The sequence below is a fragment of the Echiichthys vipera genome (genome assembly GCF_963691815.1).
Source record: "Echiichthys vipera genome assembly, chromosome: 14".
In the NCBI taxonomy this organism is placed as follows: domain Eukaryota; kingdom Metazoa; phylum Chordata; class Actinopteri; order Perciformes; family Trachinidae; genus Echiichthys; species Echiichthys vipera.
Genome location: NC_139839.1, coordinates 16247625 through 16272336, shown reverse-complemented (window position 1 = coordinate 16272336; position 24712 = coordinate 16247625). Strand labels below are relative to the sequence as shown.

The 24712-nt window shown below is 39.1% G+C and overlaps 2 protein-coding genes across 3 annotated transcripts; both read left to right on the top strand.

Moving 5' to 3' along the window:
* Positions 1-1602: 1602 nt before the first annotated feature.
* Positions 1603-6715, top strand: casr (calcium-sensing receptor; the record flags this gene model as incomplete). Its single annotated transcript, XM_083926649.1, has 6 exons — positions 1603-1790; positions 1875-2181; positions 2909-3748; positions 3829-4059; positions 5367-5490; positions 5580-6715. Exons 1-6 carry the CDS (start codon positions 1606-1608, stop codon positions 6713-6715), a joined length of 2823 nt encoding a protein of 940 aa, XP_083782775.1. The 5' UTR covers positions 1603-1605.
* Positions 6716-12194: 5479 nt separating this feature from the next.
* On the top strand, positions 12195-21773 carry b4galt4 (UDP-Gal:betaGlcNAc beta 1,4- galactosyltransferase, polypeptide 4). Of its 2 annotated transcripts, XM_083927644.1 has the most exons (7): positions 12195-12230; positions 14809-15339; positions 16137-16369; positions 18587-18774; positions 18963-19085; positions 19198-19302; positions 19440-21773. In XM_083927644.1, exons 2-7 carry the CDS (start codon positions 15078-15080, stop codon positions 19573-19575), a joined length of 1047 nt encoding a protein of 348 aa, XP_083783770.1. In that variant the 5' UTR covers positions 12195-12230; positions 14809-15077; the 3' UTR covers positions 19576-21773. The 2 variants fall into 2 exon arrangements, with proteins under 2 accessions (XP_083783770.1, XP_083783771.1); XM_083927645.1 differs by lacking the exon at positions 12195-12230 and having other exon boundaries at positions 14793-15339.
* Positions 21774-24712: the final 2939 nt, after the last annotated feature.

The following is a 24712-nucleotide window of genomic DNA, read 5'->3' as shown; positions in this document are numbered from 1 at the left end:
TAACTTTCAATCGTGTCTCCTTTATCTTATCTTCTAAATGGTTTCACTGAAAGTAGATAAGCATTATATTCCTGTAATGTTGAGGTAATATAAGATTATTTCTAAGTCTTCACCACTTTAGGTTGTGACGCCTTCAGTTCAGGAGGAGTGAACTGTGCAGACTTCATTAGCTGAAGGAAATGGACTACCTCTCTCCCTGTAAATGATTCATCTGCAGAAAGAGGTTCAGAAGCTCGCACCATTGTCCAGTGGGTTCACTCAGCACCCTGGATATTTTGGCAAAAGGCCTTAAAATCTAAGTATATCTGCAGATTAACTCTTTTGAGCGTTTTTAAATCACACATTTGGAAGTTCCAGGTGGTAAGTTTTCATTCTGTGTTATTTTCCATGTTTGATGTTTTAATTGTTTTACTTCAGCAGTTTAAAAGCACTGAAGGACCCTTTATAGGTTTTATAGAGTTCAGCCATAGTGATCTTGCTTTGCATTTAAGGATTACTCGGTAATTTAAAACGGATGATAGTATTATGGTTACTTTGCTGATTTTGCTTTGCTAGAACAAATTAATGGGTTTCAATCTATTTTCTTTTTTATAAATCAATTTGGAACAGGTCGAAATTATATCATAGTAATTCTTTTTCATTATTGTGAAAAATAAGACAGTGGGGACACTGGATACTAACAATGCACACTGGATATTGATATGATTATATTCTAAAATACTTTTGTTAGAAATCAAAAACTTTAATGCAAAATAGGCATTCCATCCGAAATAGTGACAATAGTACATTAAAATAGAATTAATATAACTGAATGTGTCGAACTTTTCTCAACAATGGTAATAACAGTGGCCCTTACAGCCGTTAGTTACTTCATTATCCCAGCTCTGCCCCAGCATTTTTCCAGCAGTAATAGCCAGATGCAGAAGGCTTCTCTCCATGGTGACTGGGTTCACTGGCCACAGCATGAGACTGAGCACTCGCAGGAAGGAGGATCATTAGAGTGTGACTTCACTCATGTAAATCCAGAATCTATTTCGGTTCAGATGGATATTTCAAGCAGCAGTGTTACTGAGGTGTGAAATGTTAAAATCCATCTCTTCTAAACATTACTAGAGCAGTAAACTCTTAAAAACTGAATATAAAACTCTTCAAAACCCTGCATAGTCCTGCTAGAGGTAATGATAGCCTTAGGTCATGTTGGCTTCTAACACCATTCTCGCCCTCTCACCCTGTTTATATGGGAAAGTGAGCTCAGTGTTTATTGGATGGAATTCACACTGCTACAGCACAAGTATGATGTCTAATCTTGTTGAGTTGTCTAAAAATGATAACATCCAACTGCTGCTGATCAATTTCCTTCAACATTTTCCTTTTGTAATTTCTGTTTATTTTAGATAATATTATATTGCATATCTAATGTGATTTTACCCCATTTGACTAAAAAAGCATAATATGATTTTCCCTTTTTCAGACAATCTCATCAGTGCAAACATGAATAACACAAAACAGCCCAGCAGGCAGATTGATGAGAGAAGACAATACTGAGAACACCTTTATTCTGGGGAGTTGTGTTATATAATACTACCCATTAGAAATACAAAAAAAATGAAACTGGTTCTGTATTACCTGATAGTGTTGGGGTCCAGTTATGTGATTTCAACGTATGGGCCCCATCAGAGAGCACAGATGACTGGTGATATCTTGCTCGGAGGTCTTTTCCCCATACACTTTGGTGTTGCATCCAAAGACCAAGATCTCGCAGCTCGGCCTGAATCCACTCAGTGTGTCAGGTAAAGTTTTTAGACAGGTGTTATGATTTGACCGAATGAGTGTGCTCAACTCATCTAAATCCATGCCTTCTTTTGCTTTTACAGGTTTAATTTCCGTGGTTTCCGTTGGCTCCAGGCTATGATTTTTGCAATAGATGAGATAAACAACAGCAGCACCCTCCTGCCCAACATCACCCTGGGCTACAGGATTTTTGACACATGCAACACAGTGTCAAAAGCACTGGAGGCTACGCTTAGTTTTGTGGCCCAAAATAAGATTGACTCACTGAATTTAGATGAGTTTTGCAACTGCACTGACCACATCCCAGCAACCATTGCAGTAGTAGGAGCAGCTGGTTCTGCAGTCTCCACAGCAGTTGCCAACCTACTGGGTCTTTTTTATATTCCTCAGGTGAGTAACTGAAGAGTGGCTATATCGGTATCACAACAACACTCCACCTCAGTTGTGGCCTTAAAGAGATGGTTTGGATTTTTTAACTGGGGTTGTATGAGACTCCATAGTCAGTGTATTGTCTACAGTAAATGGCAGTTGAAAGCAGCTAAACATACCCTCGTCACCTAAAAAACTGCATCTTCACCACTTTACCGTGCTGTCAGACAGCCCTGTTTAAGTTCACATGGGAGAGAACTGAAGTAGTTCTATGCTCTCCTCAAAGCCACCAGACTCCATTGACAAACCAATCAAGGCAGCAGTAGACCAGCAACTCCAATATTCTGTGAATTTTAAAATATTACTATTTTTGTCCATGCAATCTTTGACAAGAGACTAGCGATAATGGCTTCAGTTCCCTCTGCATACACTTAAATAGGGCTGTGTACACGTTAACTGATATATTGATTTTTTTTTATAGGTGGCTTAAATACAATTAGGTGCTGCCCCAACCATAGACTATGGTGTAAGTGCCTCATACAACCCCGCTTCAAAAAATCTGAACCATCACTTTATAACTTAGCAAATGTCACGAGCATAGGGTCACGAGGCAACCAATGATGTCCACATACAATTAATTTGCAGTGGATAACACAATTGACAGGAAATGTAATGCCTCCTGAATGATGCGTTTTTTTTATAATGAATTAAAATAATCAAGCACCATGAAATCTGAAATACGTTGCAGATCAGCTATGCTTCTTCTAGTCGCCTACTGAGCAACAAGAATCAGTACAAGTCCTTCATGAGAACCATCCCTACAGATGAATACCAGGCCACAGCCATGGCAGACGTCATCGAGTACTTTGAGTGGAACTGGGTCATTGCTGTAGCCTCGGATGACGACTATGGACGTCCAGGGATTGAAAAGTTTGAGAAGGAGATGGAGGAGCGAGACATCTGCATTCATCTAAATGAGCTTATTTCTCAGTACTTTGAAGATCATGAAATCCAAGCGCTGGCTGACAGGATTGAGAACTCCACAGCTAAAGTCATTGTTGTGTTTGCCAGCGGCCCAGATATCGAGCCTTTAATCAAAGAGATGGTGAGGAGAAACATCACAGATCGTATCTGGTTAGCCAGTGAAGCATGGGCTAGCTCCTCTCTTATTGCTAAGCCAGAGTATCTTGATGTTGTGGCGGGGACTATTGGTTTTGCTCTAAAGGCAGGGCGTATACCGGGCTTTAGAGAGTTCTTACAACAAGTCCAACCAAAGAAAGACAGTCATAATGAATTTGTCAGGGAGTTTTGGGAGGAAACATTCAACTGTTATCTGGAAGACAGCTCGAGACAGCAGGAATGTGAAAATGACAGCACTAGTTTCAGGCCGTTGTGTACTGGTGAGGAAGACATCACAAGTGTTGAGACACCGTACCTGGACTTCACACACCTTCGTATCTCCTACAATGCATATGTTGCAGTTTATTCCATTGCACAGGCCCTGCAGGACATACTCACTTGCACACCTGGGCATGGACTTTTTGCCAACAATTCCTGTGCAGATATAAAGAAAATGGAAGCATGGCAGGTAAAATGCTATACATTTACCCCAAACCAAAGCAATTAAATACTCGATCAATTACCCAAATGCGTGTTTCTGTCTTGCAGGTCCTGAAGCAGCTCAGGCATTTGAACTACACCAACAGCATGGGGGAAAAGATGCACTTTGATGAGAACGCAGACCTGGCAGCAAACTACACCCTTATAAATTGGCAAAGGTCGGCAGAGGACGGCTCTGTGGTGTTTGAGGAGGTTGGATACTACAACATGCACGTAAAGAGAGGAGCCAAACTGTCCATCGACAAGACAAAGATTTTGTGGAATGGATACAGTTCTGAGGTCAGTCAAATTGTTTTGTAGAGGATGTTCGTATTAATGTATTCTGTTTTTTATTCTTTATTTTCTTGGCATGATCTACTTATAATTATAAGCAAGTAAACATTGCAAGGACGGTAAACATTGAAACTTTTGCAAATGTACATTATTACAATTGCTGCATGGGCCCATTTCCTTTTAATCTTTAAGCTAAAAATGATCTTACGATCGGACCAATATTTGCATTAAAGCTGCAACAAGTTTTGTCCACTTGGGGGCAGCAGAACTAGCTGTAAATACAACATTGACATCATGTATTTATTACCTCAGAAAATTGTTATGGCAAATATGTTAGCACATACTTGCTAATGTTATTTGCTGGTCGCTAACTTTGGCTGTCTGGGAAGGTGGCATACAGTGGTTTAACAACGAGTTAATAAGAGTAATGGGGTTAAATAAACAGTGTGAGGGCCATAAAACCAAAACAATGAGATGAAAAATGCTAATGGCAGAGTTGGCTGATTACTGAGTTTTATTATTTATTTTTTCAGGGACAGAGCACGATTAAAAGTAGTTGCACCAGATTTAGCTAGCATCTAATTTGCATATGTTGTTCCTGGGCAGGTAGACAAAAAACAACCATAGAACAGCACTACATAAAACAGCACAATACAAACATTTCACATTACTGCTTTCACAATACACATTTGATCCGATCTTCTTAATAAAAAAAATGCAGCTTTAACTTTCTTTTGGGAAATGTAATGGGGCCTTGATGTTTTATTAATCCTCTTGGAATCTCTTGAATTCATCTTCTTCTTATTTAATAACAATGATAGGTTATTTAACTAATTAATTAAGAGGTCATGTCCCCGTAGTCTGCACGGACTTAGATCTTTTTACAACACATCTTGTATGAATATGTCGAGGAACTTTGGTTTACTGCAACAAGGGTCTATTATGTCCATAACTCCACATTTTTCAAAAACTTCCATAATAAATGAATTCAAAAACCTAATATGTCCAAAGGACATAATGGACGGCACAGTGGCAGTGTCTTAGCATAATGCACTACAAACAACATGTCCTCACTTGAACAACACGGTCCCTGGTTTTAATCTGATGGGGATCCTTTGTTTGAATATCATTAACCATCTCACCAATGACTTACTATTCCCTGTAGACTTGGTAATAAAAACATAAAAGGGCTGCTAAAATAGTTCAGCATTTTTCAAAACTCACTGTTTTTATATCAAACTATACACACATTAACATCTATTATAAGTGTATTTTCTGCTCTTTCTTAACTTTTCTGTCTTTCTATCCCATAGGTGCCGTTCTCTAATTGCAGTGAGGACTGTGAACCTGGTACAAGAAAGGGGATCATAGACAGTATGCCCACATGCTGCTTTGAATGCACTGAGTGCTCAGATGGAGAATACAGTAATCATAAAGGTATTGAAATGTTCACAATCACATGTCTTGTAATGTTACACCTGGCCGATGTTGCACTTATAACACAGATGCCTTTTTTATTTATTCAGATGCCAGTGTTTGCACCAAGTGTCCAAATAACTCTTGGTCCAATGGGAACCACACATTCTGCTTCATGAAGGAAATCGAGTTTCTCTCCTGGACAGAACCATTCGGGATAGCTTTGGCCATATGTGCAGTATTCGGTGTTGTATTGACAGCCTTTGTGATGGGAGTCTTTGTCAGATCTCGTAACACCCCAATAGTGAAGGCCACAAACCGAGAACTGTCCTACGTCCTCCTGTTCTCGCTTATCTGTTGCTTCTCCAGCTCTCTCGTCTTCATCGGAGAACCGCAGGATTGGACGTGCCGTTTACGCCAACCTGCCTTTGGGATCAGTTTTGTTCTCTGTATCTCCTGCATACTCGTGAAAACTAACAGAGTTCTTTTGGTATTTGAGGCCAAGATCCCAACAAGTCTCCATCGTAAATGGTGGGGATTAAACCTGCAGTTTCTGTTGGTGTTTCTGTGCACATTTGTCCAGGTGATGATATGTGTGGTCTGGCTTTACAATGCCCCTCCTTCCAGCTACAGGAATCACGACATTGATGAGATCATTTTTATCACCTGCAATGAGGGCTCTGTGATGGCTCTTGGGTTTCTTATTGGCTACACATGCCTCCTGGCAGCTATTTGTTTCTTCTTTGCATTTAAATCACGGAAACTTCCAGAAAACTTTACAGAGGCCAAGTTCATAACTTTCAGCATGCTCATATTCTTTATTGTTTGGATCTCTTTTATTCCTGCGTACTTCAGTACTTATGGCAAGTTTGTTTCAGCTGTGGAGGTCATTGCTATTCTGGCATCCAGCTTTGGGATGCTAGCCTGTATCTTCTTCAACAAGGTCTACATCATCCTCTTCAAACCCTCCAGGAACACCATTGAGGAAGTCCGATGCAGCACCGCAGCCCACGCTTTCAAAGTGGCTGCCAAAGCTACACTGAAACATAATACAGCAGCTAGAAGAAAGTCCGGCAGCATCGGTGGATCTTCTGCCTCAACTCCGTCCTCATCCATCAGCCTCAAGACCAATGGCAATGACTGCGACCTGACTTCAGGAAAGCATAAGCCAAGGGTGAGCTTTGGCAGTGGAACAGTTACTCTGTCCTTGAGCTTCGAGGAGTCGAGGAGGAGCTCTCTGATGTGATAATGAAGTGTGGATGTGTCAAACATTAGCTTCATCAATCTCATTTATTGGGTGTGTTTTTGGACTTCATTTTGAAATGCATTAACACATAGACCTTAATCTTCCCATTTTCTTAACACTTTGTCAGAAAAATGACCAGGCCAACTAATACACTGTACTTTACGTGGATCCTGTGACTCTTTCTGTTTTCATCATAAATCTGATGTACACTAAGCATATTAATATTAATACAAGATGTTATACAATTACAAACATTACATTTGATTCTCAGCTTTTTTTTTTCTTTTGGAGACATAATATTTTATTTAGATTAGTGAACTCTGTCTGTCTGTCTGTCTGTCTGTCTGAACCATGTTTAACACAAAGACCTGACTGGGTCAACATTTGACCAGTGGATAACCCAGGCTCCTTAAGTGGATAAGCGAGACCACTGGATGTTTGAGTCACATCGTAAATACACAATTACAGGATGTTGACAAAACATTCCATACTTTTGGTCAATCACAAGACAACAAAAGAAAAGGAAGTATAGTCCCTGGACGCAGCATTGCTAAATTCATGCCACCTTGTTAAGGGTGTCTTTTGGTAGCGTGAAATAAATAAGATATACATGTTTAACTTAATAAAGAATGTGTCACTGCTACCACCACAATCTGACAGACTAAACCACAACATCAAGATTTTCCCCTCATCAATTTAGATACTATTTTGTGATATTGCATTTGGGATTTTCGGGTATTCAGTATTTTTTTGATCTCTCTCAACACAAAATTTTATTTCAACATTATCTCTAATGTATAAATTACAAATGTTGTAAAACTGAAATGTTTTGAATTACATTGAAGCATAATCACATTTTATAAACAACATCAACCAACATGCGAGTATAAATATCCCAAATTCTCCAAATATAGCTCAGAATTAAAGAAAAAGTCATGAACATGCAGATGAAGGTCTATGGGACATTTTAGGGTTGATCTTTCAGAGAACTTTGTCTGCTTGCAGCTTGCTTATCACAAGTGTCTGACAACTGCAAACATTGCAGGGCTATCTCACATGTAAATGTCATTCTCACAATAGGCCTACACTACACAGTCATGTCCTCACAGTATGGAGGAGGTATAGAGAGGAAGGAGGAGCAGCTTGATCCACTCTGATTGTCACGTGTGAAGAAACTAACCTGTAACTATTTCCTGCGTAGAAAAGACTCACAAAACAAGTAGTCACAAAACAATAAAATAATATACATATTTAATATACCAATATAAAAGGGGCTATTCTGCATATGTTAGGTATATTTTGATGATAACACTTGTGTACTAAAATTACATTTTATACACAGGACTTTTACTTGATTTTTTTTCCTTTTACTTACTATAAAGTGCACCATGAAGGCTCCTGTAATGGGAGTTGAGAAGATAAATATGTAATAATTGTGTTTGTCCATGCTCTGAAAATATGCCTTAACCATCCACAACTCAACAACGCCACCTTAGGAATTGCACCCAATTCTGTAGCAAAATCCACCACAATGAAGTGGGGGAGAGAGACATTTAAGTCTCAGACTAGAGAAGCGTTAAACCAACAGGAAACTGAAAATAAAAAGCATTACAATAGTAATTCTAGAATATATACTAATCATCAGCTCAACAAAAAGCGATACATACTGTTGACAAGGAAAAAGCAGCAAGTTATAGTAAAATATACGTATACCACTGTTTCTGTTTTACTATACATTGAACATTGTAGAATTTTAGACAATGAACTTTCCAAAAGGGAAGCTCTCAGCAAGAGAAGGACACAAGAAAAAGTAGGTTAAGATGCGTTTCAGGGATGCAGGGCCTCCCACATCGCTCAACGAGGATAACATGCTGAGAGATTCAGTGTCGTGGCTGACCTGAAGCAGGCTGAGGAGCAGCTGGACAACCACCTCCTCTGTTGACAGGATGACAGGACCCAGTCCAGCAGAGAGACCAGCATGGTGTCTATCTGCAGGGTGGAATGAGACAGATATTGGACAAAATGACCAGGAAGCATTGCATGATGGGAATGTTTGTCACAGCCCTGGTCCTGGCTAAGACAGAGAAGAGAACATTTCCATGTCCAGCAATTATTCAAATAAAAAAAAAAACAAGCGCAATTACACACACAAATAACACACAACTCAAATTCAAATTCCTCCAACACCTTCATCCCTGTGACTTAATAATCTTCATTTTTTTTTTAATTAGGCAGTGCTTTCATACTGTTTTCCTGTAAAGTAAAAGAGAAAGATAGATTGAACAAAACTGAATGAAGACTAAAGCCTTGTAGTTTATACAAGGAATATGGATTTGCATCCATATTCCTTGAAATCATTAGCTTCCAAGTCACATTTTTACATAGACTAAATCCATATAATATGCATACTGCTCCAGTCAGACAAACAGTATGTGGCCTTATTAGTGTTACAGGCAGCACTTAATTCTTACAGCTTTGCAGTATTTTGTTGCCCTACCAACTCAGCCATTTACATGTGCTTAGGCCTGGCATTAATTGAAGGTTTTCCAGGAGCGTGGAGCAAATTAACACATTCATTTTAGTTACTGTCCAATAAATTAGTAACTGTTAAGTAACTATATACAGTACATAAACTAGGAGCGGTGACCATTATTTTGAAAACCACACAACATGCACCATGTTTTTTGCTTCTTCAAGCCATCCAAAAAGCAACAATGGCTTCCTGTTTGGTGATGCTGCCTTCACAATTAAAGCATTTTATGGGCTGCTGTGTGCAGATCTCACTGTTTCGGAATGATTACACGAGACACAGACATCCTGAGGTATTTGCTGTATGCTGCTTATTTCACCAGATATCTGAAAAAACTGACGCTTGCGAGTTTGCATCGATTGGTCGATTGAATGTTTATTTTGAATATGAAGCTGCAGTTCAATCAGAAAACAAAACAAAAATAATAATAATAATAATAAGTAAGAAATATGATCGTACTTATGCAGGCAGACAAATAAATAAAATAGAGTGGTTAGCACTGTCGCCTCACAGCCAGAAGGTTCGAGGTTCGCATCCCAGCTGGGGCCCTTCTGTGTGGAGTTTGCATGTTCTCCCTGTGTCTGCGTGGGTTTTCTCCGTTTTTTTTTTTAAAATGTATGTATATAAATGAGATTAAACTATACAAACAATTTGCAAAATCTTGTAAAATTGCTTGAGCCCTAGATCTGTACTGTATGAACATCTATGTACCTTATTTCCTGACTGATCTCTTGTATTTTTGACTGATTTTTATGTATTAGTGTTTATCTTTGTCTAGTTAGCATTTCTAATGACTTTATCTGTTATTAATGTCACTCACTCGGTTGTTTGTATTGTATATTACTTGTACTATCTTGTATATGATGTAGGCCTATGCAGGGCCGGAGTGGGACTCATTTTCAGCCCTGGAGTTTCATACCTCAGACCGGCCCACTTTAGATCACGACCTATTATATTAAAATAATGTAATTATAACTTTACATGTTAAGCAAACAATAGCGCACTGTTCTCTAAAGCCTTGTAATTCCTACTGTAATTCTTACTATTACTAATGATCAAAAGTATAACGGGCCACTACTATCAGTGGGGCAAAGAAAGTGGTTTTATTGGAACTGATGCTTGCTTGTTCACACACTAGCTCACCTGATTCTTCCTCACCACTGGCTCCTGGCTCTGCCTCTGACTCTAAATCATAAAAATGTTCATAAATCTCGTCACAAATCTCCCCTTTTTCAAGTCAAAAATTCAAGTCAGTTTCATTATTGTAGTGCTGAATCCTCTATCATCATCAATTGCAATCTGGGTCCAATCAGCTCTCATTTACATCTTCATGCAGTGTTTGTTTACAGCCTGCGCGCAACGTGATTCCCGGCCAAACGTTAGCGATTGGTTATGGCAGATCCAGAGTTTCACTGGGCAGATCCAATAGTTTTAAATTTCAACAGACACCTGCCTGCCAAGTTAGTTAAAGTCTATCAATTGAGTAGGTCCAGACTCTCTGTGCAAATGAAATGAAGTACGAGTCTGGTAGGACCAGGCTAGGTCTACACCATGCTCTTCATTATCTCATCTCATCTCATCTCATCTTCATCCGCTTATCCTGGATCAGGTCACGGGGGCAGCAGCTTTAGCAGGGGACCCCAAACTTCCCTTTCCCGGGCCACATTAACCAGCTCTAACTGGGGGATCCTGAGGTGTTCCCAGGCCAGTGTGGAGATCTAATCTCTCCACCTGGTCCTGGGTCTTCCCCGAGGCCCTTCTCCCAGCTGGACGTGCCTGGAACACCTCCCTAGGGAGGCGCCCAGGGTTCATCCTTACCAGATGATCCTGAACCACCTCAATATTCACTTAATGAGCAATCCTACCTGCACACTCTGGACCTGTGGGCTGATGGCTGGTGCTTGGTGATGCATCTTGTATCTGAAGGGCTACAAATCCCCTAAAGTTTGTGGCCAGTTATGTGGCGTTGCATCATAATATTATTTAAATTATGTAACGTTAGGTTAGACAGGCTATAAGAAATTATTATGCCAATTATTAGTAACATTCAGGGTTGCCGCGGTATGCGGTATTACCAGTGGTTGAGGCCAACACCGAGTTATTTTGTATTATTTTTTTCCAGTAATAAAAAAAAATCCGGTCTTGTGTGGAACGCGGAAGACCGGTTCCACACAGCAACGCCGGTAAACAAACCCCGGGAAGCCCAATCCCTACGAGAGCTCCTCGTGCTACGGCCATCCGGAGGCGCACAGAGCTTTTGGCCGTGATATTATATATAAAATTATATTATACTATTATATGATCGTTATAAGACGCTGTCACCGAGAATTTGCGCGCTGCCAGGCGCTGTCACCGAGTGTGAGAGGAGAGTTGCCGGTTTTTGCACATTTGGCTGCATCTGTCTCCAGGGCTTTTCTCTTTTTAATCCTCGCTTTTTCTGCGCCACCCTTGCTCTTTTTATTTTCCATTTTGGTTTATTATTTTCCTTGTACATCTGTGGTTGGAGCTAGGCAAACACCACTGAAGTGTGCGGACTAGTGCACGACACGTACGTTACATCAGGCTGCGTCTGCGTCTGTGTCTTGTTGGTGGCCGTGCCCTTAACGTGCGTCCGCGTCCCAGTTTCATTGGCATGATCTAACAGACCGCCAGCTCCCTGATATGACCAGCGACAGCGGTAACAGCATACACGTGATACCCACTCCACTCAGTGCCATGACTGAACACCGGCACAAAATAAATAAAAATAATAATTGAACACCGGCCCTCGCGGCCCAAAAGTCAGACCGGCCCACCGGGAATTGTCCCGGTCCTCCCGATTAGCCACTCCGGGCCTGGGCCTATGACTTTTTGAGTGCAATAAAAGATTTTTAAAAATCCCGGCAGTTCAGTGCGACAGCTTTTAGTTTGAAAACCCCCCAGCGGAAGTATTGTGTGTTCGCGTTGCCTTCACAGTGTTGTCGTTTGCCCAGGGGTTTGTGTCAGGTAAGATGCGACTGATACTGTGCCAACTAAACTAGTAAACAGTTATCTCTGATGTTATATCGGGAAAGGACAGGGCTCACCTTCGTCTCACTTTAATACAAACCTCACCCTGTCTTCGGACTGTTAGCTTTGATGTTTAACTTTTACAGTAAACTCTAACGTTACAGCGTTACATCCGCATTCGTCAGCTAGCTAACATGTACGCTCACTCCGCACATTTTGATCCTTTACTGTTGTAAAATCCTGCACAGTAATCAGCAAAGAAGGAGCTGTTCAGCCATGTGAAAGGTAGTGTCCCTCATTTGAGTCCTTACATGAACAATAGCACGGTGGTGCTCAGAGCTAGCCGATGTTAGCTTTTTTTTTTTTTTTTTTTAAAAAGAGTCCGTTTGTTTATTTATTTTAAATGCATCTCTGTTTTGTTTTTGTTTATTTTTTATTTTATTTGCCCCCACTCCCAATGTTTTTTTCAACATGTTTTTAACATTAACAACTATTTCCACTTTTACTATATTCCATTACAGACCAAATTGATTACATTTTAGCAGTTGGTGCAATACTTCAGTGTGTCCAGGTAGGAATTCAATTGAAAACAATAACATTAGGTTTTTGATTTGAAAATTTGGTGGTATGTATATAGAATTTAGATAATAATAATAATAATAATAACAGCTTAACAGCATACAACTGTTTGACAAGAAATATATTTTCAAAAATACCCCAAAATATAAAATCAATTTTGAGTTTGAGTCTTGTACTTAACTTTGTGTTTGAACATATGTTAATTTAATGCCACAGTGTTTGACTCAACGAGCATTCCCAAACAAGATGTGTTGTTTCATCTGTGACCTGACAAAAGGAGCAGAGAGCATCAACATTTAACATATATCTTACAATAACAGAATTAACAGGATAACATCTGTGCAATCATTTCAGAGACACTTCTCGCATCTTATTTGAGATAAAACGTTTGCTGGGTAATAACCATGTTTTTTCCCATTCTATATCAAAATACTGATTACTGAAGCAGGGTTAGTAATTGTGCATATTTGCATTAATCCCCTTAAACATACATTATTATTTTTTATACTCAATAACCAGGACATGACAGTTAATCAAGTGGGTAAACTAACTTATGTGTTCATGGTCACAGTACTGTTTTAAAGCGGGAGCATTGCCTTGCTTTATTATAGTGTTATATATTGTATCATGATGTATTTGTTATAGTGCTGAAATGCATGGCCAAAAGTTTCAAATTTTTTTTTTATCACTGTAAACTCAATATCTTTGTTTTAAACCTTTGCTCAGAAAAAAAGAGTAATTTGTGGTCACAGTTGTGCATTTTTCTGGTATTTTCAGAATCATAATCAACTTGTCCATGCCCTCATTACCAGTAGGCTAGACTACTGTAATGGTCTCATTGCAGGTCTTCCCAAAAAAACTGTCAGGCAGCTACAGCTTGTTCAGAACGCTGCTGCTAGAGTTCTAACAAAGACTAGAAAATGTGAGCACATTACACCAATTCTTAAATCATTACACTGGCTTCCTGTACGTCAGAGAATTGATTTCAAAATCCTCCTGCTCACATATTAATCACTACATGATCTAGGGCCGAAGTATATCACTGATATGCTCCCACTACATAAGCCTTCTAGATCACTAAGATCCTCTGAGGCCAATCTGTTAGTGGTTCGCAGAGTAAACTCAAATCAAGGGAAAGCATCTTTCAGTCATTATGCAACAAACAGCTGGAATAAACTTCCTGAAGATGTGAGACTTTCACCCACTCTGATCACTTTTAAAACTAGACTGATAACTTTTATGTTCACCTTAGCTTTCTGCTAAATCTTTGCACTTTTAACGTCCGCACCGTTTTTTATTATTGTTTATGTTTTTATTCTTTTTGTCTTTCTGTAATGCATTTTAATTCATGACATGTGCTGTGAAGCACTTTGAGTCTGCCTTGTGTATGAATAGTGCTATACAAATAAAGTTGCCTTGCCTTGCCTTGCCTTGCCTTGCCTTGCCTTGCCTTGCCTTGCCTTGCCTTGCCTTGCCTTGCCTTGCCTTGCCTTTATTGCCATGTATGTAATCAGATTACTAGGAATTTGACCCGGAGCTTGTTGATGAGGCTGGTTGCAGATGGAAAAAAACTTTTTTTACACCAATGATGAAAATAATCGTTGAATATTTGTTACATTAAAAGTACAAGTGAGGAGAAAGGCGAGGCTTTGCAATGTGATACCACAATGTGTCAAGAGGAACAGAAAAATACCGGTGTGCTAGTGTTAGTTACTGGGTATAAAGTTACCATTCAGGAAGCTCTTTCAGTGGTGTGTAGCAGAATCAATGGCTCTGAACACAAAAAGTAAAGAAAAGAAAAATGAGGAACTTGAATACTTATCCGGTATCTTGGTTTAACAGATAACATCTGCGCAGGTTTTTTTTGTTGAAAAATAATGGAGATATCTCTTAAACTAGAACCTGCCCAGTCAGGGTGTAGTTTTGCAGATGTCATTATAATGCAAATATGCTCATTCATGACAGTAACACCCTTTCTCTCAAAATCAATCCACAGTTGTTGGAGAACTCACCGCCTGAAACTGGATTTTCAGGATTCAGCGATGGATTTTCACCAATAAGTGTTCCTTACTTCACAGTGATCACATACTTGATTCACTGTTTAGTTGTGCAGCATGTTTCATCGCCATGGGATGACCGGTTAGTGAAACTGTGGCTGTGTGTATTTTTGCGAAAATGTTCTGCACAGAGGAAATATCTTAAACTAGAACAGCGTCTACACTAGTCTTTTCTTTTACTGTTGCACATCAGCACAGCCACACAGCCATGGGCTTCTGTTCACCTGTGTACAAGATTTTGCGGAGAGGGAAGTATTTTGTACTGCTCCTTCTCTCGTTGTCCGTGCTGGCGTGGATTGCAACTTTTTCAGGCGAAACTGTGAAATCCAGTCAGGTTTCTTCCGCCACACCACAAACTCTTGTCAAAGGAGACAGTTTGAGGGATAAACTCCACACTTGGACAGCGGCAACTGATCGCATAAATACTCCACCACCAAAAGTTGAGTGCCCTCAGGAGTCACCATTGCTACGTAAGTATACACCAACGCGCAGGTTAAAAGGTGACAGGTTTACCGTTTTTAATTTTTTTTTTATTCAGCTGGGTTTCTCAGAAGTAATGTAGATTTGTCTGCTTATGCTAAAGAGGAATGATTTGTTGGTCCTTCACTAACTTCATGACAGCATAGATGAAAGAACGGTAGAGTAGATAACTTTACTACTATTTTTAAAAAAAACAGACAAGGGTTTGTGCTCATCATTAATCTGTGATGTCACTTTGAACATTGGTGACAACAGCTCTGCGGTTAGTTTCTGATCGATTGTGCTGTGAAGTGATTACATGATGGAATTTGATGAACACATGTTCATAAGTACAAGTTTATCAGCATTATAATCTCAAATCACGTGTGGTTCACATTTGAAGGCGCTGCATGTTCTCTGTCCTGTATACTACTTTGTACTGTGTTGTTCAGAAAAGAATCGCCAACTATTTTGATAATTGGAAAAACAATTTTCATGCAAAAAAGGCAGAAATTGCTGTTTTCAGCCTCTCAAATATGAAGATTCCCTGCTTTTCTCTGTTTTATATCTTTTTAAACTAAATATCTTTGGACTGACAACAAACACATTTAAAGACATCACCATGGACTTTGGGAAACAGGGATGGGCATTTTTCACACTTGCTGACATTTTATAGACCAATCGAGAAAATTACTGGCGGATTAATCGATAATTAAAATAATAATTAGTTGCAGTCTTGCTGTGTTATGAATCACATATAACATTCACTAAGACTCAGATTTCTTGTTGAATTTGTGAACTTCTACAGAGGGAGCTGTGAAGCTCAGCTTTGAATCTTCTCTGAAACTGAAGGATGTGGAGGATAACAACAAAGGAGTGACCGAAGGCGAGTACGAGCCCTCAGACTGTACAGCGAGGCAGAGCGTTGCGATCCTGATCCCCCATCGCAGCAGAGAGAGACACCTCCTCTACCTCTTGCACCACCTGCACCCCTTTCTGCAGAGGCAGCAGCTACACTACGCCATTTATGTCATCCAGCAGGTATCCAGGCTCTACACAATGCAGTTTTATATCAAATGAATTCTTGCTTAGGGTTCATGCTTGTAGAACTGAGAGTACTGATTTACGAGATCAGGGAGCTGTCTTTTAAATATCTTCTTTGTTATTAGTAAATAACTTCATTGAAGCTCACACCTGAAATCATTTTGGTTTGCTAAAATCCTTGAATTTAAGTTTTCAACCAAAAAGTAAAAACCAGTAAAACATACCACATGATCATATCAGTGCATCGCTACCGGAGTTGTTCCTGTAAAACCTGCAGACTTCAAAAACATCATGAAAGCAACAACTCATGTTCAGTGATGCACAAAAACACTGCTGAAAACAAAGAAACCAGTGAGGAAAAACCTTTTCACATGCCAAAGGCAAATCATCTGCAACCATATGTTTTAAGTTCCCCAAGATGAAAGCAACATTATCAGTAACTCAAAGGCAGAGGGATATGTGTTAGAATAGAGACAAGCAAACAGTGTGTCAAGAGTTTCTTTTGTGCCTGGCTTACATGGTGGTTACCTGTAAAAAATCAACCAGAATAAAGCCCATTTTACTTCAAATTCACTTGCTAATAACTGGCCCACACAAGTAGCATTAAATCTGATCTTACACTGACCCTCTTCCTTACGCCTGTAATCATGGAGTGTTTTGAGAACTAGCCTCGCAGGACAAACCTCTCCACTGAAGATGCCATCTGCATAGTACTCCACACTGCACCGAGCCACCTGGAGCATCTAGGGAACTATGTCAGAATGCTCTTCTTCAGCTCAGCCTTCAACAACATCATCTCGGAGATCCTAGTTGCAAAACTTTCCCACCTTGGCCTCTTCAACCTCATCTGCCACTGGATTAAGAACTTTCTGACAAACTGTCCACAAACAGTCAGACTAGGCCCCCACCTCTCCCGTACCTTAACACTCAGCAATTGTGCCCCCCAAGGTTGTGTACTGAGCCGTCTTCTGTACACACTGTATACATTTGACTGCTCCCCGGTCCATCTCTCAAGCACTCTCAAGTTTGTGGACGACACCACTTGGGTGGAGATGAGTCTGCCTATAGAGATGAGGTCAAAGGACTGACAGCATGGTGTTCAGCGAACAATCTTACACGGTTAACCATAAAAACTACATAAATAATCCTGGATTTAAGGAAAGGCAGGACCCAGCCCTGCTCTACATCAACGAGGACAGTGTGCACATCTGACGACCTCTCCTGGACTTCTTACACCACGGCAATGGTGAAGAAGGCCATCCAGCGTCTTCACTTCCTGAGGGTGCTCAGGAAAAACAACCCGAAGGAGCTGCTTGTTACTATACACCACGCTGTCATCAAGAGACTACGGACATACTGCATTGTGGCGCGGTTGGCTGGTTGCACAGCAGCAGACAGGAGAGCGCTGCAGAGAGGGATTAACACAGCCAAAAGGATCATTGGCTGCTCTCTGCCCAGTTTGGAGGGCATCCTCAGCAGAGCTGTCAACATCATTAAGGAAAATTCCCATCCCAGCCATCATCTGTTTGACCTGCTGCCCTCTGGCAGGAGCTACAAGTCACACAAAACACGGACAGATAGACTCAGGGATAGATTCTTCACCAGAGCTATCACCACAATAAACATGCAAACGAAGATCCACAAATAACCTCCAGCCTAAAACCTGACACTGTACCATCATGCCATTTATCTGTGTCTGTTTCATTTACTATGTGCAGTATGGTGCCAAGTGCAATAATATTTATATTTATCTATAAATACCACATTAATGAAACCACTCATTCCCCTCTTTTTCCCATGTTTATACAGGTAGCTTATTTATTCATGTATTCTAATATTTTATACCCCTTTTAATTGTTTTCTTATGCACAAAAGGAGTTGCACTCTAGTTTTGTTGTATTCAATACAATGATAATAAAGACTATACTATTTTATTCTAAAACCCTTTTTCTTCAATGGATAAAGCATAATGACACATCAGATTCACAGGGATTAATGCAAGAAACGATCGGTGAGCCTGAAAAGTTGTCCAGGAGGAAATGCGTATAAATTAAATTAAGTATTGTATGAATTTAAAACTGCCCTGGCATGGTCCCTGAAAACTTTCAGCCCTGGGTACAACAGAAGAACACGAACATCTATACTGAACCGTACATAGTCCATAAACGACTGCAGCAGATTGTAATTTTCATTGTGATTTTTGTTTCTTTAAAGGCTGGCGATGCAACTTTTAACCGTGCCAAGTTACTCAATGTCGGTTATTTGGAGGCACTGAAGGACTACAATTGGGAGTGCTTCATCTTCCATGACGTGGATCTGGTTCCTGAAAATGATCACAATTTATATGTGTGTGACAAGCAGCCCAAGCACTTGGTGGTTGGCCGCAACGCCACAGGATACAAGTAAGTATACAACTACAAGTACATTCACTGCAAGTCCTGAGTCAGCAGTTAAACTTTATATTACCCTATATAAACAACAAACCAATAAGGGATGGCAGTTTCCTCAGGCCTGTTACTACCTAAAAACCTCTGTTTAAAGATCTTTAAACAAAGAACTGTCTTTTTTCCTCATATTCTTCCACTCTCAGGCTGCGTTACAAAGGCTACTTTGGAGGAGTCACAGCTATGACCAAAGACCAGTTTCTGCAAGTGAATGGATTCTCAAACACTTACTGGGGTTGGGGGGGAGAAGATGATGACCTTCGCATCAGGTGAGACAGAAACAAGCGAAATCAGTATTAAGTGTTTTTTTTTTTATCAAATCTGGAGCAGATGTAGTGTATTTCACTGATACATGTGGGTCTGCTGTCCTGTCTTGCGCAGGGTTGAGCTGCAGAAAATGAAGATTGTGCGTCCGCCCGCTGATATAGCTCGCTACACCATGGTGTTTCACAAACGGGACAGTGGCAATGAAATAAACAAAGACAGGTCAGTAAATGTGGAGATATGGATATTGTGTTATGCTTGTTTCAGCACGTTATTGGGGAATTAAATATACGCATTCTGATTTATGCTGCAAATATAACCTTTTTAAATCAAATTTTTGTTAATTTCTTGCTTCCCAGGATGAGGCTGTTAGGACGAACACCACAGGTATGGAGAAAGGACGGACTCAACAGCTGCTCCTACAAGACTATGTTGGTAGAGAGACTCCCTCTTTATGTGAATGTTACTGTGGAAATCGGGAAGCCACAGAGTTGAGATTTCTAACAGGAAACCCTGCTGTGACCAAAAATATTTTATGATATATTTTATATAGTGTGTTTAGGCCGCTGAGTGCAGAAATGCTACAACTTGTATGCAGGACACCATATTAAGCACACAAAATACACATTGTTTTGATGAGTTTAAATATTTAAATTAATTGAGCTGGTAACTACATCTTTGCACATTTTTTGCATATCATGCTGCCTTCATTTCTTCGTGTTGTTACCAGCCTGCAAAATCCATTTTTTACCCCCTCCCGACTAATGATTGGTGTTGGTCAGATAAAGAAGTTCCTGCCAGATTAATTTAGTGATATGCCTCTTTTTTTGCCTACGTTATGTAGCATGGCATTAAACATGCTGATATTTTGCATAAACCAACCTACACACATGGACAATGTGTATTTTGTGTGCTTCGTTCTGTGGATGCATTGACTTTTTCTAAATCCCCCTACAAACACAGTAGCTGTCACTTATTTTGCCTAATTAGACCTCGTCTCAGGATTAACTGGGAGGCACAGACTGATTGATTCATATCTCCCTTTTGTTGCTCCTGTTGGGGGGGGGGGGGGCAACTATCAGCAACAGAGCCTTGACATATTTATAGGAAAACAAATGCCTAAAATGGCCAAATAAAAATACATTTGGAATGAATCTTAATATATTACTTATGAAACACTAAATAATGACTAAGTAAAACTCTACTTTTAGGTTAAATGTTTGTCTGCAGAGTCCAACTGATGGTTAATCAGTTTTCTAGCAAAAACATAAAAAAGGCGACGATATTGTGAAAATATTAATTAAATGCTAGTCCCCTAATAATGCTAGATATCTGAGGTTTTTCTCATCACAACCTTGCCGATAATATTACTGCACTGTGTCATTTTTGTTTTTAAAAAGAAAACCTAATTAGTTATTGAAGGACAATATGGTTTTGCATCAGTTGTAAAAGCAGATGACGGATGAACCTTGTGTGCAGTAGAAGGAAAACCTCCAGGAGAAGCAATAACAATATACAGAGGGCTTTTCATATCAAGGGATATTCAACATTGATAATGTATATTGATATTGGTCAACTATTAGAAGATTAAAGTTAGTTTCATAGATTTGGTAGGCATGGTAAACATCTGGCTGCTCTTGAATCAACCTCTATTATTATCATTAGTAGTATTTTTAGTAAAAAAATAAATAAAAAATCTTAAGTTGCCTTGTGCCACTGGCTTTATTTCCAGAACTGAATAACCTTGATCTTTGGAGGAACAAGGTTTTTGTCTTGAAAAGCAGTTTTGTGAGCCATAATGATAAGATATGATTTCTTATACTTTTTATATATAAGGCCTTACTTGTGTGAAGCAGAAATGAATGGGTGGTGGACTCTTATTTATGACCTTTACATTTTCTAAATAGCCTTTTAATATTTCAATGTAACTTTTTCTTACTGTTATCATATGTGAAGAAATGTCAGTCAAGAAGAATCTGCATACTTTTTTCTACGTTTTTGATCATTGCATGCTGCCTAGAAATAGTCTGATACAGTCATATCAAATTTGTGAAACACATGATTTTGTTTTACTTGATTTATATTTTTAAAATGTAGTGAAGCTGCTGGTATGTTACTACTACAATATGTTTTGTTTTTATTTATCTGACCAGGAAATGTCACGATGTTACTAATGATAATGACAGATATGGTTACCGTTTACTTGAGCCACTCCTCTTTATATATTCATATCTATGAGACTAGAACTTCATTATAACTACAGGTTGCTCTAAATCTCACTGAACAACTCTATAAATGTAAAGTGTGCTGTTGCCATTATGAAGCTCTTGAATGAGAGTTACGTTAGAAATACATTTAAAAAAAAACAGTTCAGTTCGTGGTCGCATCTCAAACATGAGTGAAAGATTTAGGGCTGTTTTGTGGGTTGAAAACTTTTATGCTTAAAATATATTGTTAAACTACAACTTCTCAGTTTTGTACAATGATGAAACTGTGGCAATATTGTAGCACCAAATATTTCACTTTTTTGTTTGACATTTTTTATTTGCATTTGTACTTTATATGAATCAGTTATGAAATTCAAAATGATGTCATATTAACTCGTTGAGATTGTCACTTGTATGATTCATTTTGGGATAATTTCATGTTTATTTTGTGATGATTTGTCTGTGTTAATGGAAGAACACCAATCATGGCAGAGATTATGCATTTCAATTTTAAATAGGATCTTTTTCTCTTTAGAACATATGTATAATAAATAGTATTTTTTCTTATAAATTCTCTTGTGGTTTTATGTGTTACAGGGCAAGAATCTACAGTTTTGGCACAACAATTTTTGGTTTTGGTTAAAACATGCACTAAAGTATTTGTATTCCTTTCTATGGATGGTTTCAGGGTTTTAAAAAAGCCCCTTTTTAAAAAGTGTCTCCCTGCTTATTAAGAATACCATAAATGAACGAATGTTACTGTATGATGGCAGTATATTATTACATGTTACACGGAGTTGGCAACAGACTGTAGTACATGTATCTGACCAGTAGAGGTCCATGAGAGCACAATATCCACTTTTGGAAAAAAACATCTTGAGTGAGGTCTCTTGTCCTTGTTAACTACGGAAAGACTGCCTTTACTGCCAGGCAATTTGCACAGCAGTAGCCTTAATTCATCATGGTAACAAAATAACAAGTCAATTGCAGTAAGTCTTGTTTGGTTGACGATGTGGCAAGATGTCATAAGTGAGGAGCATATGTAAGCTACGTAATAAGTACATGAATGACAAATTAGACAAACTTTTTCCTGATTTAACTGTTGTTTGACCTCAAGAACACAACGAAAGACCTAATATATAATGTTATTCTCCAGGAATTTAATGTGAGGGCACAAGTATGTTTCCAGAAAAAATGTTGGAGATAGATAAAGAAGATCTAAAGTAAGAAGGGACAACTGTCTCGAGGAGGAAAACATGTTTTGGTCGGACAGCTTCTACAGAAAGACCTCCCCAATCTTGGAATATCCTTCCGTTAAATGTACCACACAGGGACTCTAACACAGAACCTTAAAACTTGGCTAAAGAATAACCAGACCTGCCACCGTACCTAGTCACTGTCTGCTCTTGTTTGCTTGGCTTGCCTCTGTGATGTGATATGATTTTAAGTTGTCATGTTTTAACTGATTTTGCTGAACATCTGCTTAAAATAGTTTTTTAACCTGTGCAGCTGTTAATGTTTTGTTTTCTCCAATTTTAACATTATATAGTGTTTTATTTTTTGTTTTATTGGCCAATTTTTTTCCAGACAGAATTAATTGTATATATGTTGTTACAGGGTTTTTTTGTTGTTTTTTCTCTCTCTTATTTGTTAGACTGATTTGATTTTGTAGTCTTTTTTTTTTTTAGACATGTCTGTCTGAATTTAACATCAGGCCGAGGGACAACAGCTGAAAATGAGGCTTTTGGCTAAGACTGGCACATTTACAGTAATGCTAATCAATGTGGATTGTATCCTCAAATTAAATGCATGAAAAACGAATTGGCTAGCACCATACCCCAAGTACACCACCTAGGGCAGGTGGAATCCCTTTTACAATTGAAATATCATCTTCAAATCCACACGATTTATAGATAAGAAATATGTTGGTGGCAGAAGCGAAACGATGATGCAGATCTACCAAGACATTGCATCCCTCCGAGGACATGAAGGACACAAACTAAAAGTAAGGTCACGAAAAACCCCTTATTATTCAGATACAATGAAATGTCTTCTTTTTTTTTCTTTTTACCAGTGCAAAGAAAGAGCGGGATGTCTGAGGCTTTGTATGGACAGAATGATGTCATCTCCTCTTCCTATGGTGCAGAAAGAAAGCTTTGTCTTGTTGAGGCCAAGCCTGGTCATCTAGATCCCATGTGACATTCACAAAACACTTTTAGCACAAAAATTTCAACTCTGCAAGTCAGAACACTATGATCTACTCTACAAACTAGTCCATTCAGATACTGTTTGTGAAAATGCCAGTGGTGCCGACAATGTGTACTGTATTGTTGCTGCTTGTAAATATAGTAACACTTGTATGAATGTGTTTGTAAGAATTCACTAGTGGGATTTTCCTATCTTTATTTGCAAAAGTAAGGAGAGCAGTCATTTATGGAAAAGCAATGCATCTGTGCTCTAGATTGGATAAAACCGTTTTGGTCAAAGGGATAGTTTGGCTATTCTGAAGTGGGGTTGTATGAGGTTCTTAACGATAGTCAGTGTTTTAGCCACAGTAAATGACAGGTAGCACAGAGCCAGTTTGGAGAAACAGACAGGAGTCCCAACATGGAAACTAAGCAATTTATTGCTGTGGATTGGGGCAGCACTCAAATTTTATGTAACCGCCTAAAAGAGGCACACCTGAAAAAAAGAAAATACTGCCTAAATATACGCTATATTTAGAACATTTTCTCCTCCAGTTTGCACACAAATTTCCCCTCACTTTTACTATTCAGTGTCCCTCTGCAGAAGCTCTTCTTATGTAACCTTCGGCTCATAAAGGGATCCTCTCGTCTTTACAGCGAACAGCCTTTTGTCACCGCTCCCATAATCACTCATTTTTATCTTCTTGTATTAAACAGTATACTGTGTATTATTCCATAAACCATGGGGAATCTGACCCAAACAGCAGGTTAAGCAGTGAAAATATTCTAAATATATATTTTTGGTGGGCATTTTTGTGAGGTGACTAAAGTACATTTTGCTGCAGCTACTCCTCTTATCCAGAAGCTTCCATAACGGTACTCCTGTCTGCAATGTCAAATGATTTCATTGCACTATTTCAGGGCAACCCAGTTGTGCCTCTTATTAGGGTCCTTTCTGTGTGGAATTTGTGCAAGTTTCAGTCACGCAGGTCAGGTAAACTGAATTATTGCATGAAACATGCTCCCCCATTATCTTGACTAGCAAAAGAACAGATGGATGAATGCAGTGATCAATGTGCAAACAGGAAATGTTTTACAGTACATGCCAATAAGACACTAATTATAGTTGGTATAATTAATATTTGGGGCGGGTAATCGGAAGTCTGCGCTGACCCATTGAGTGTGTGACAGAGTTATACAATTGGTCGCAGTGAGTTTGATGACGTAAGTGTTTGCCCA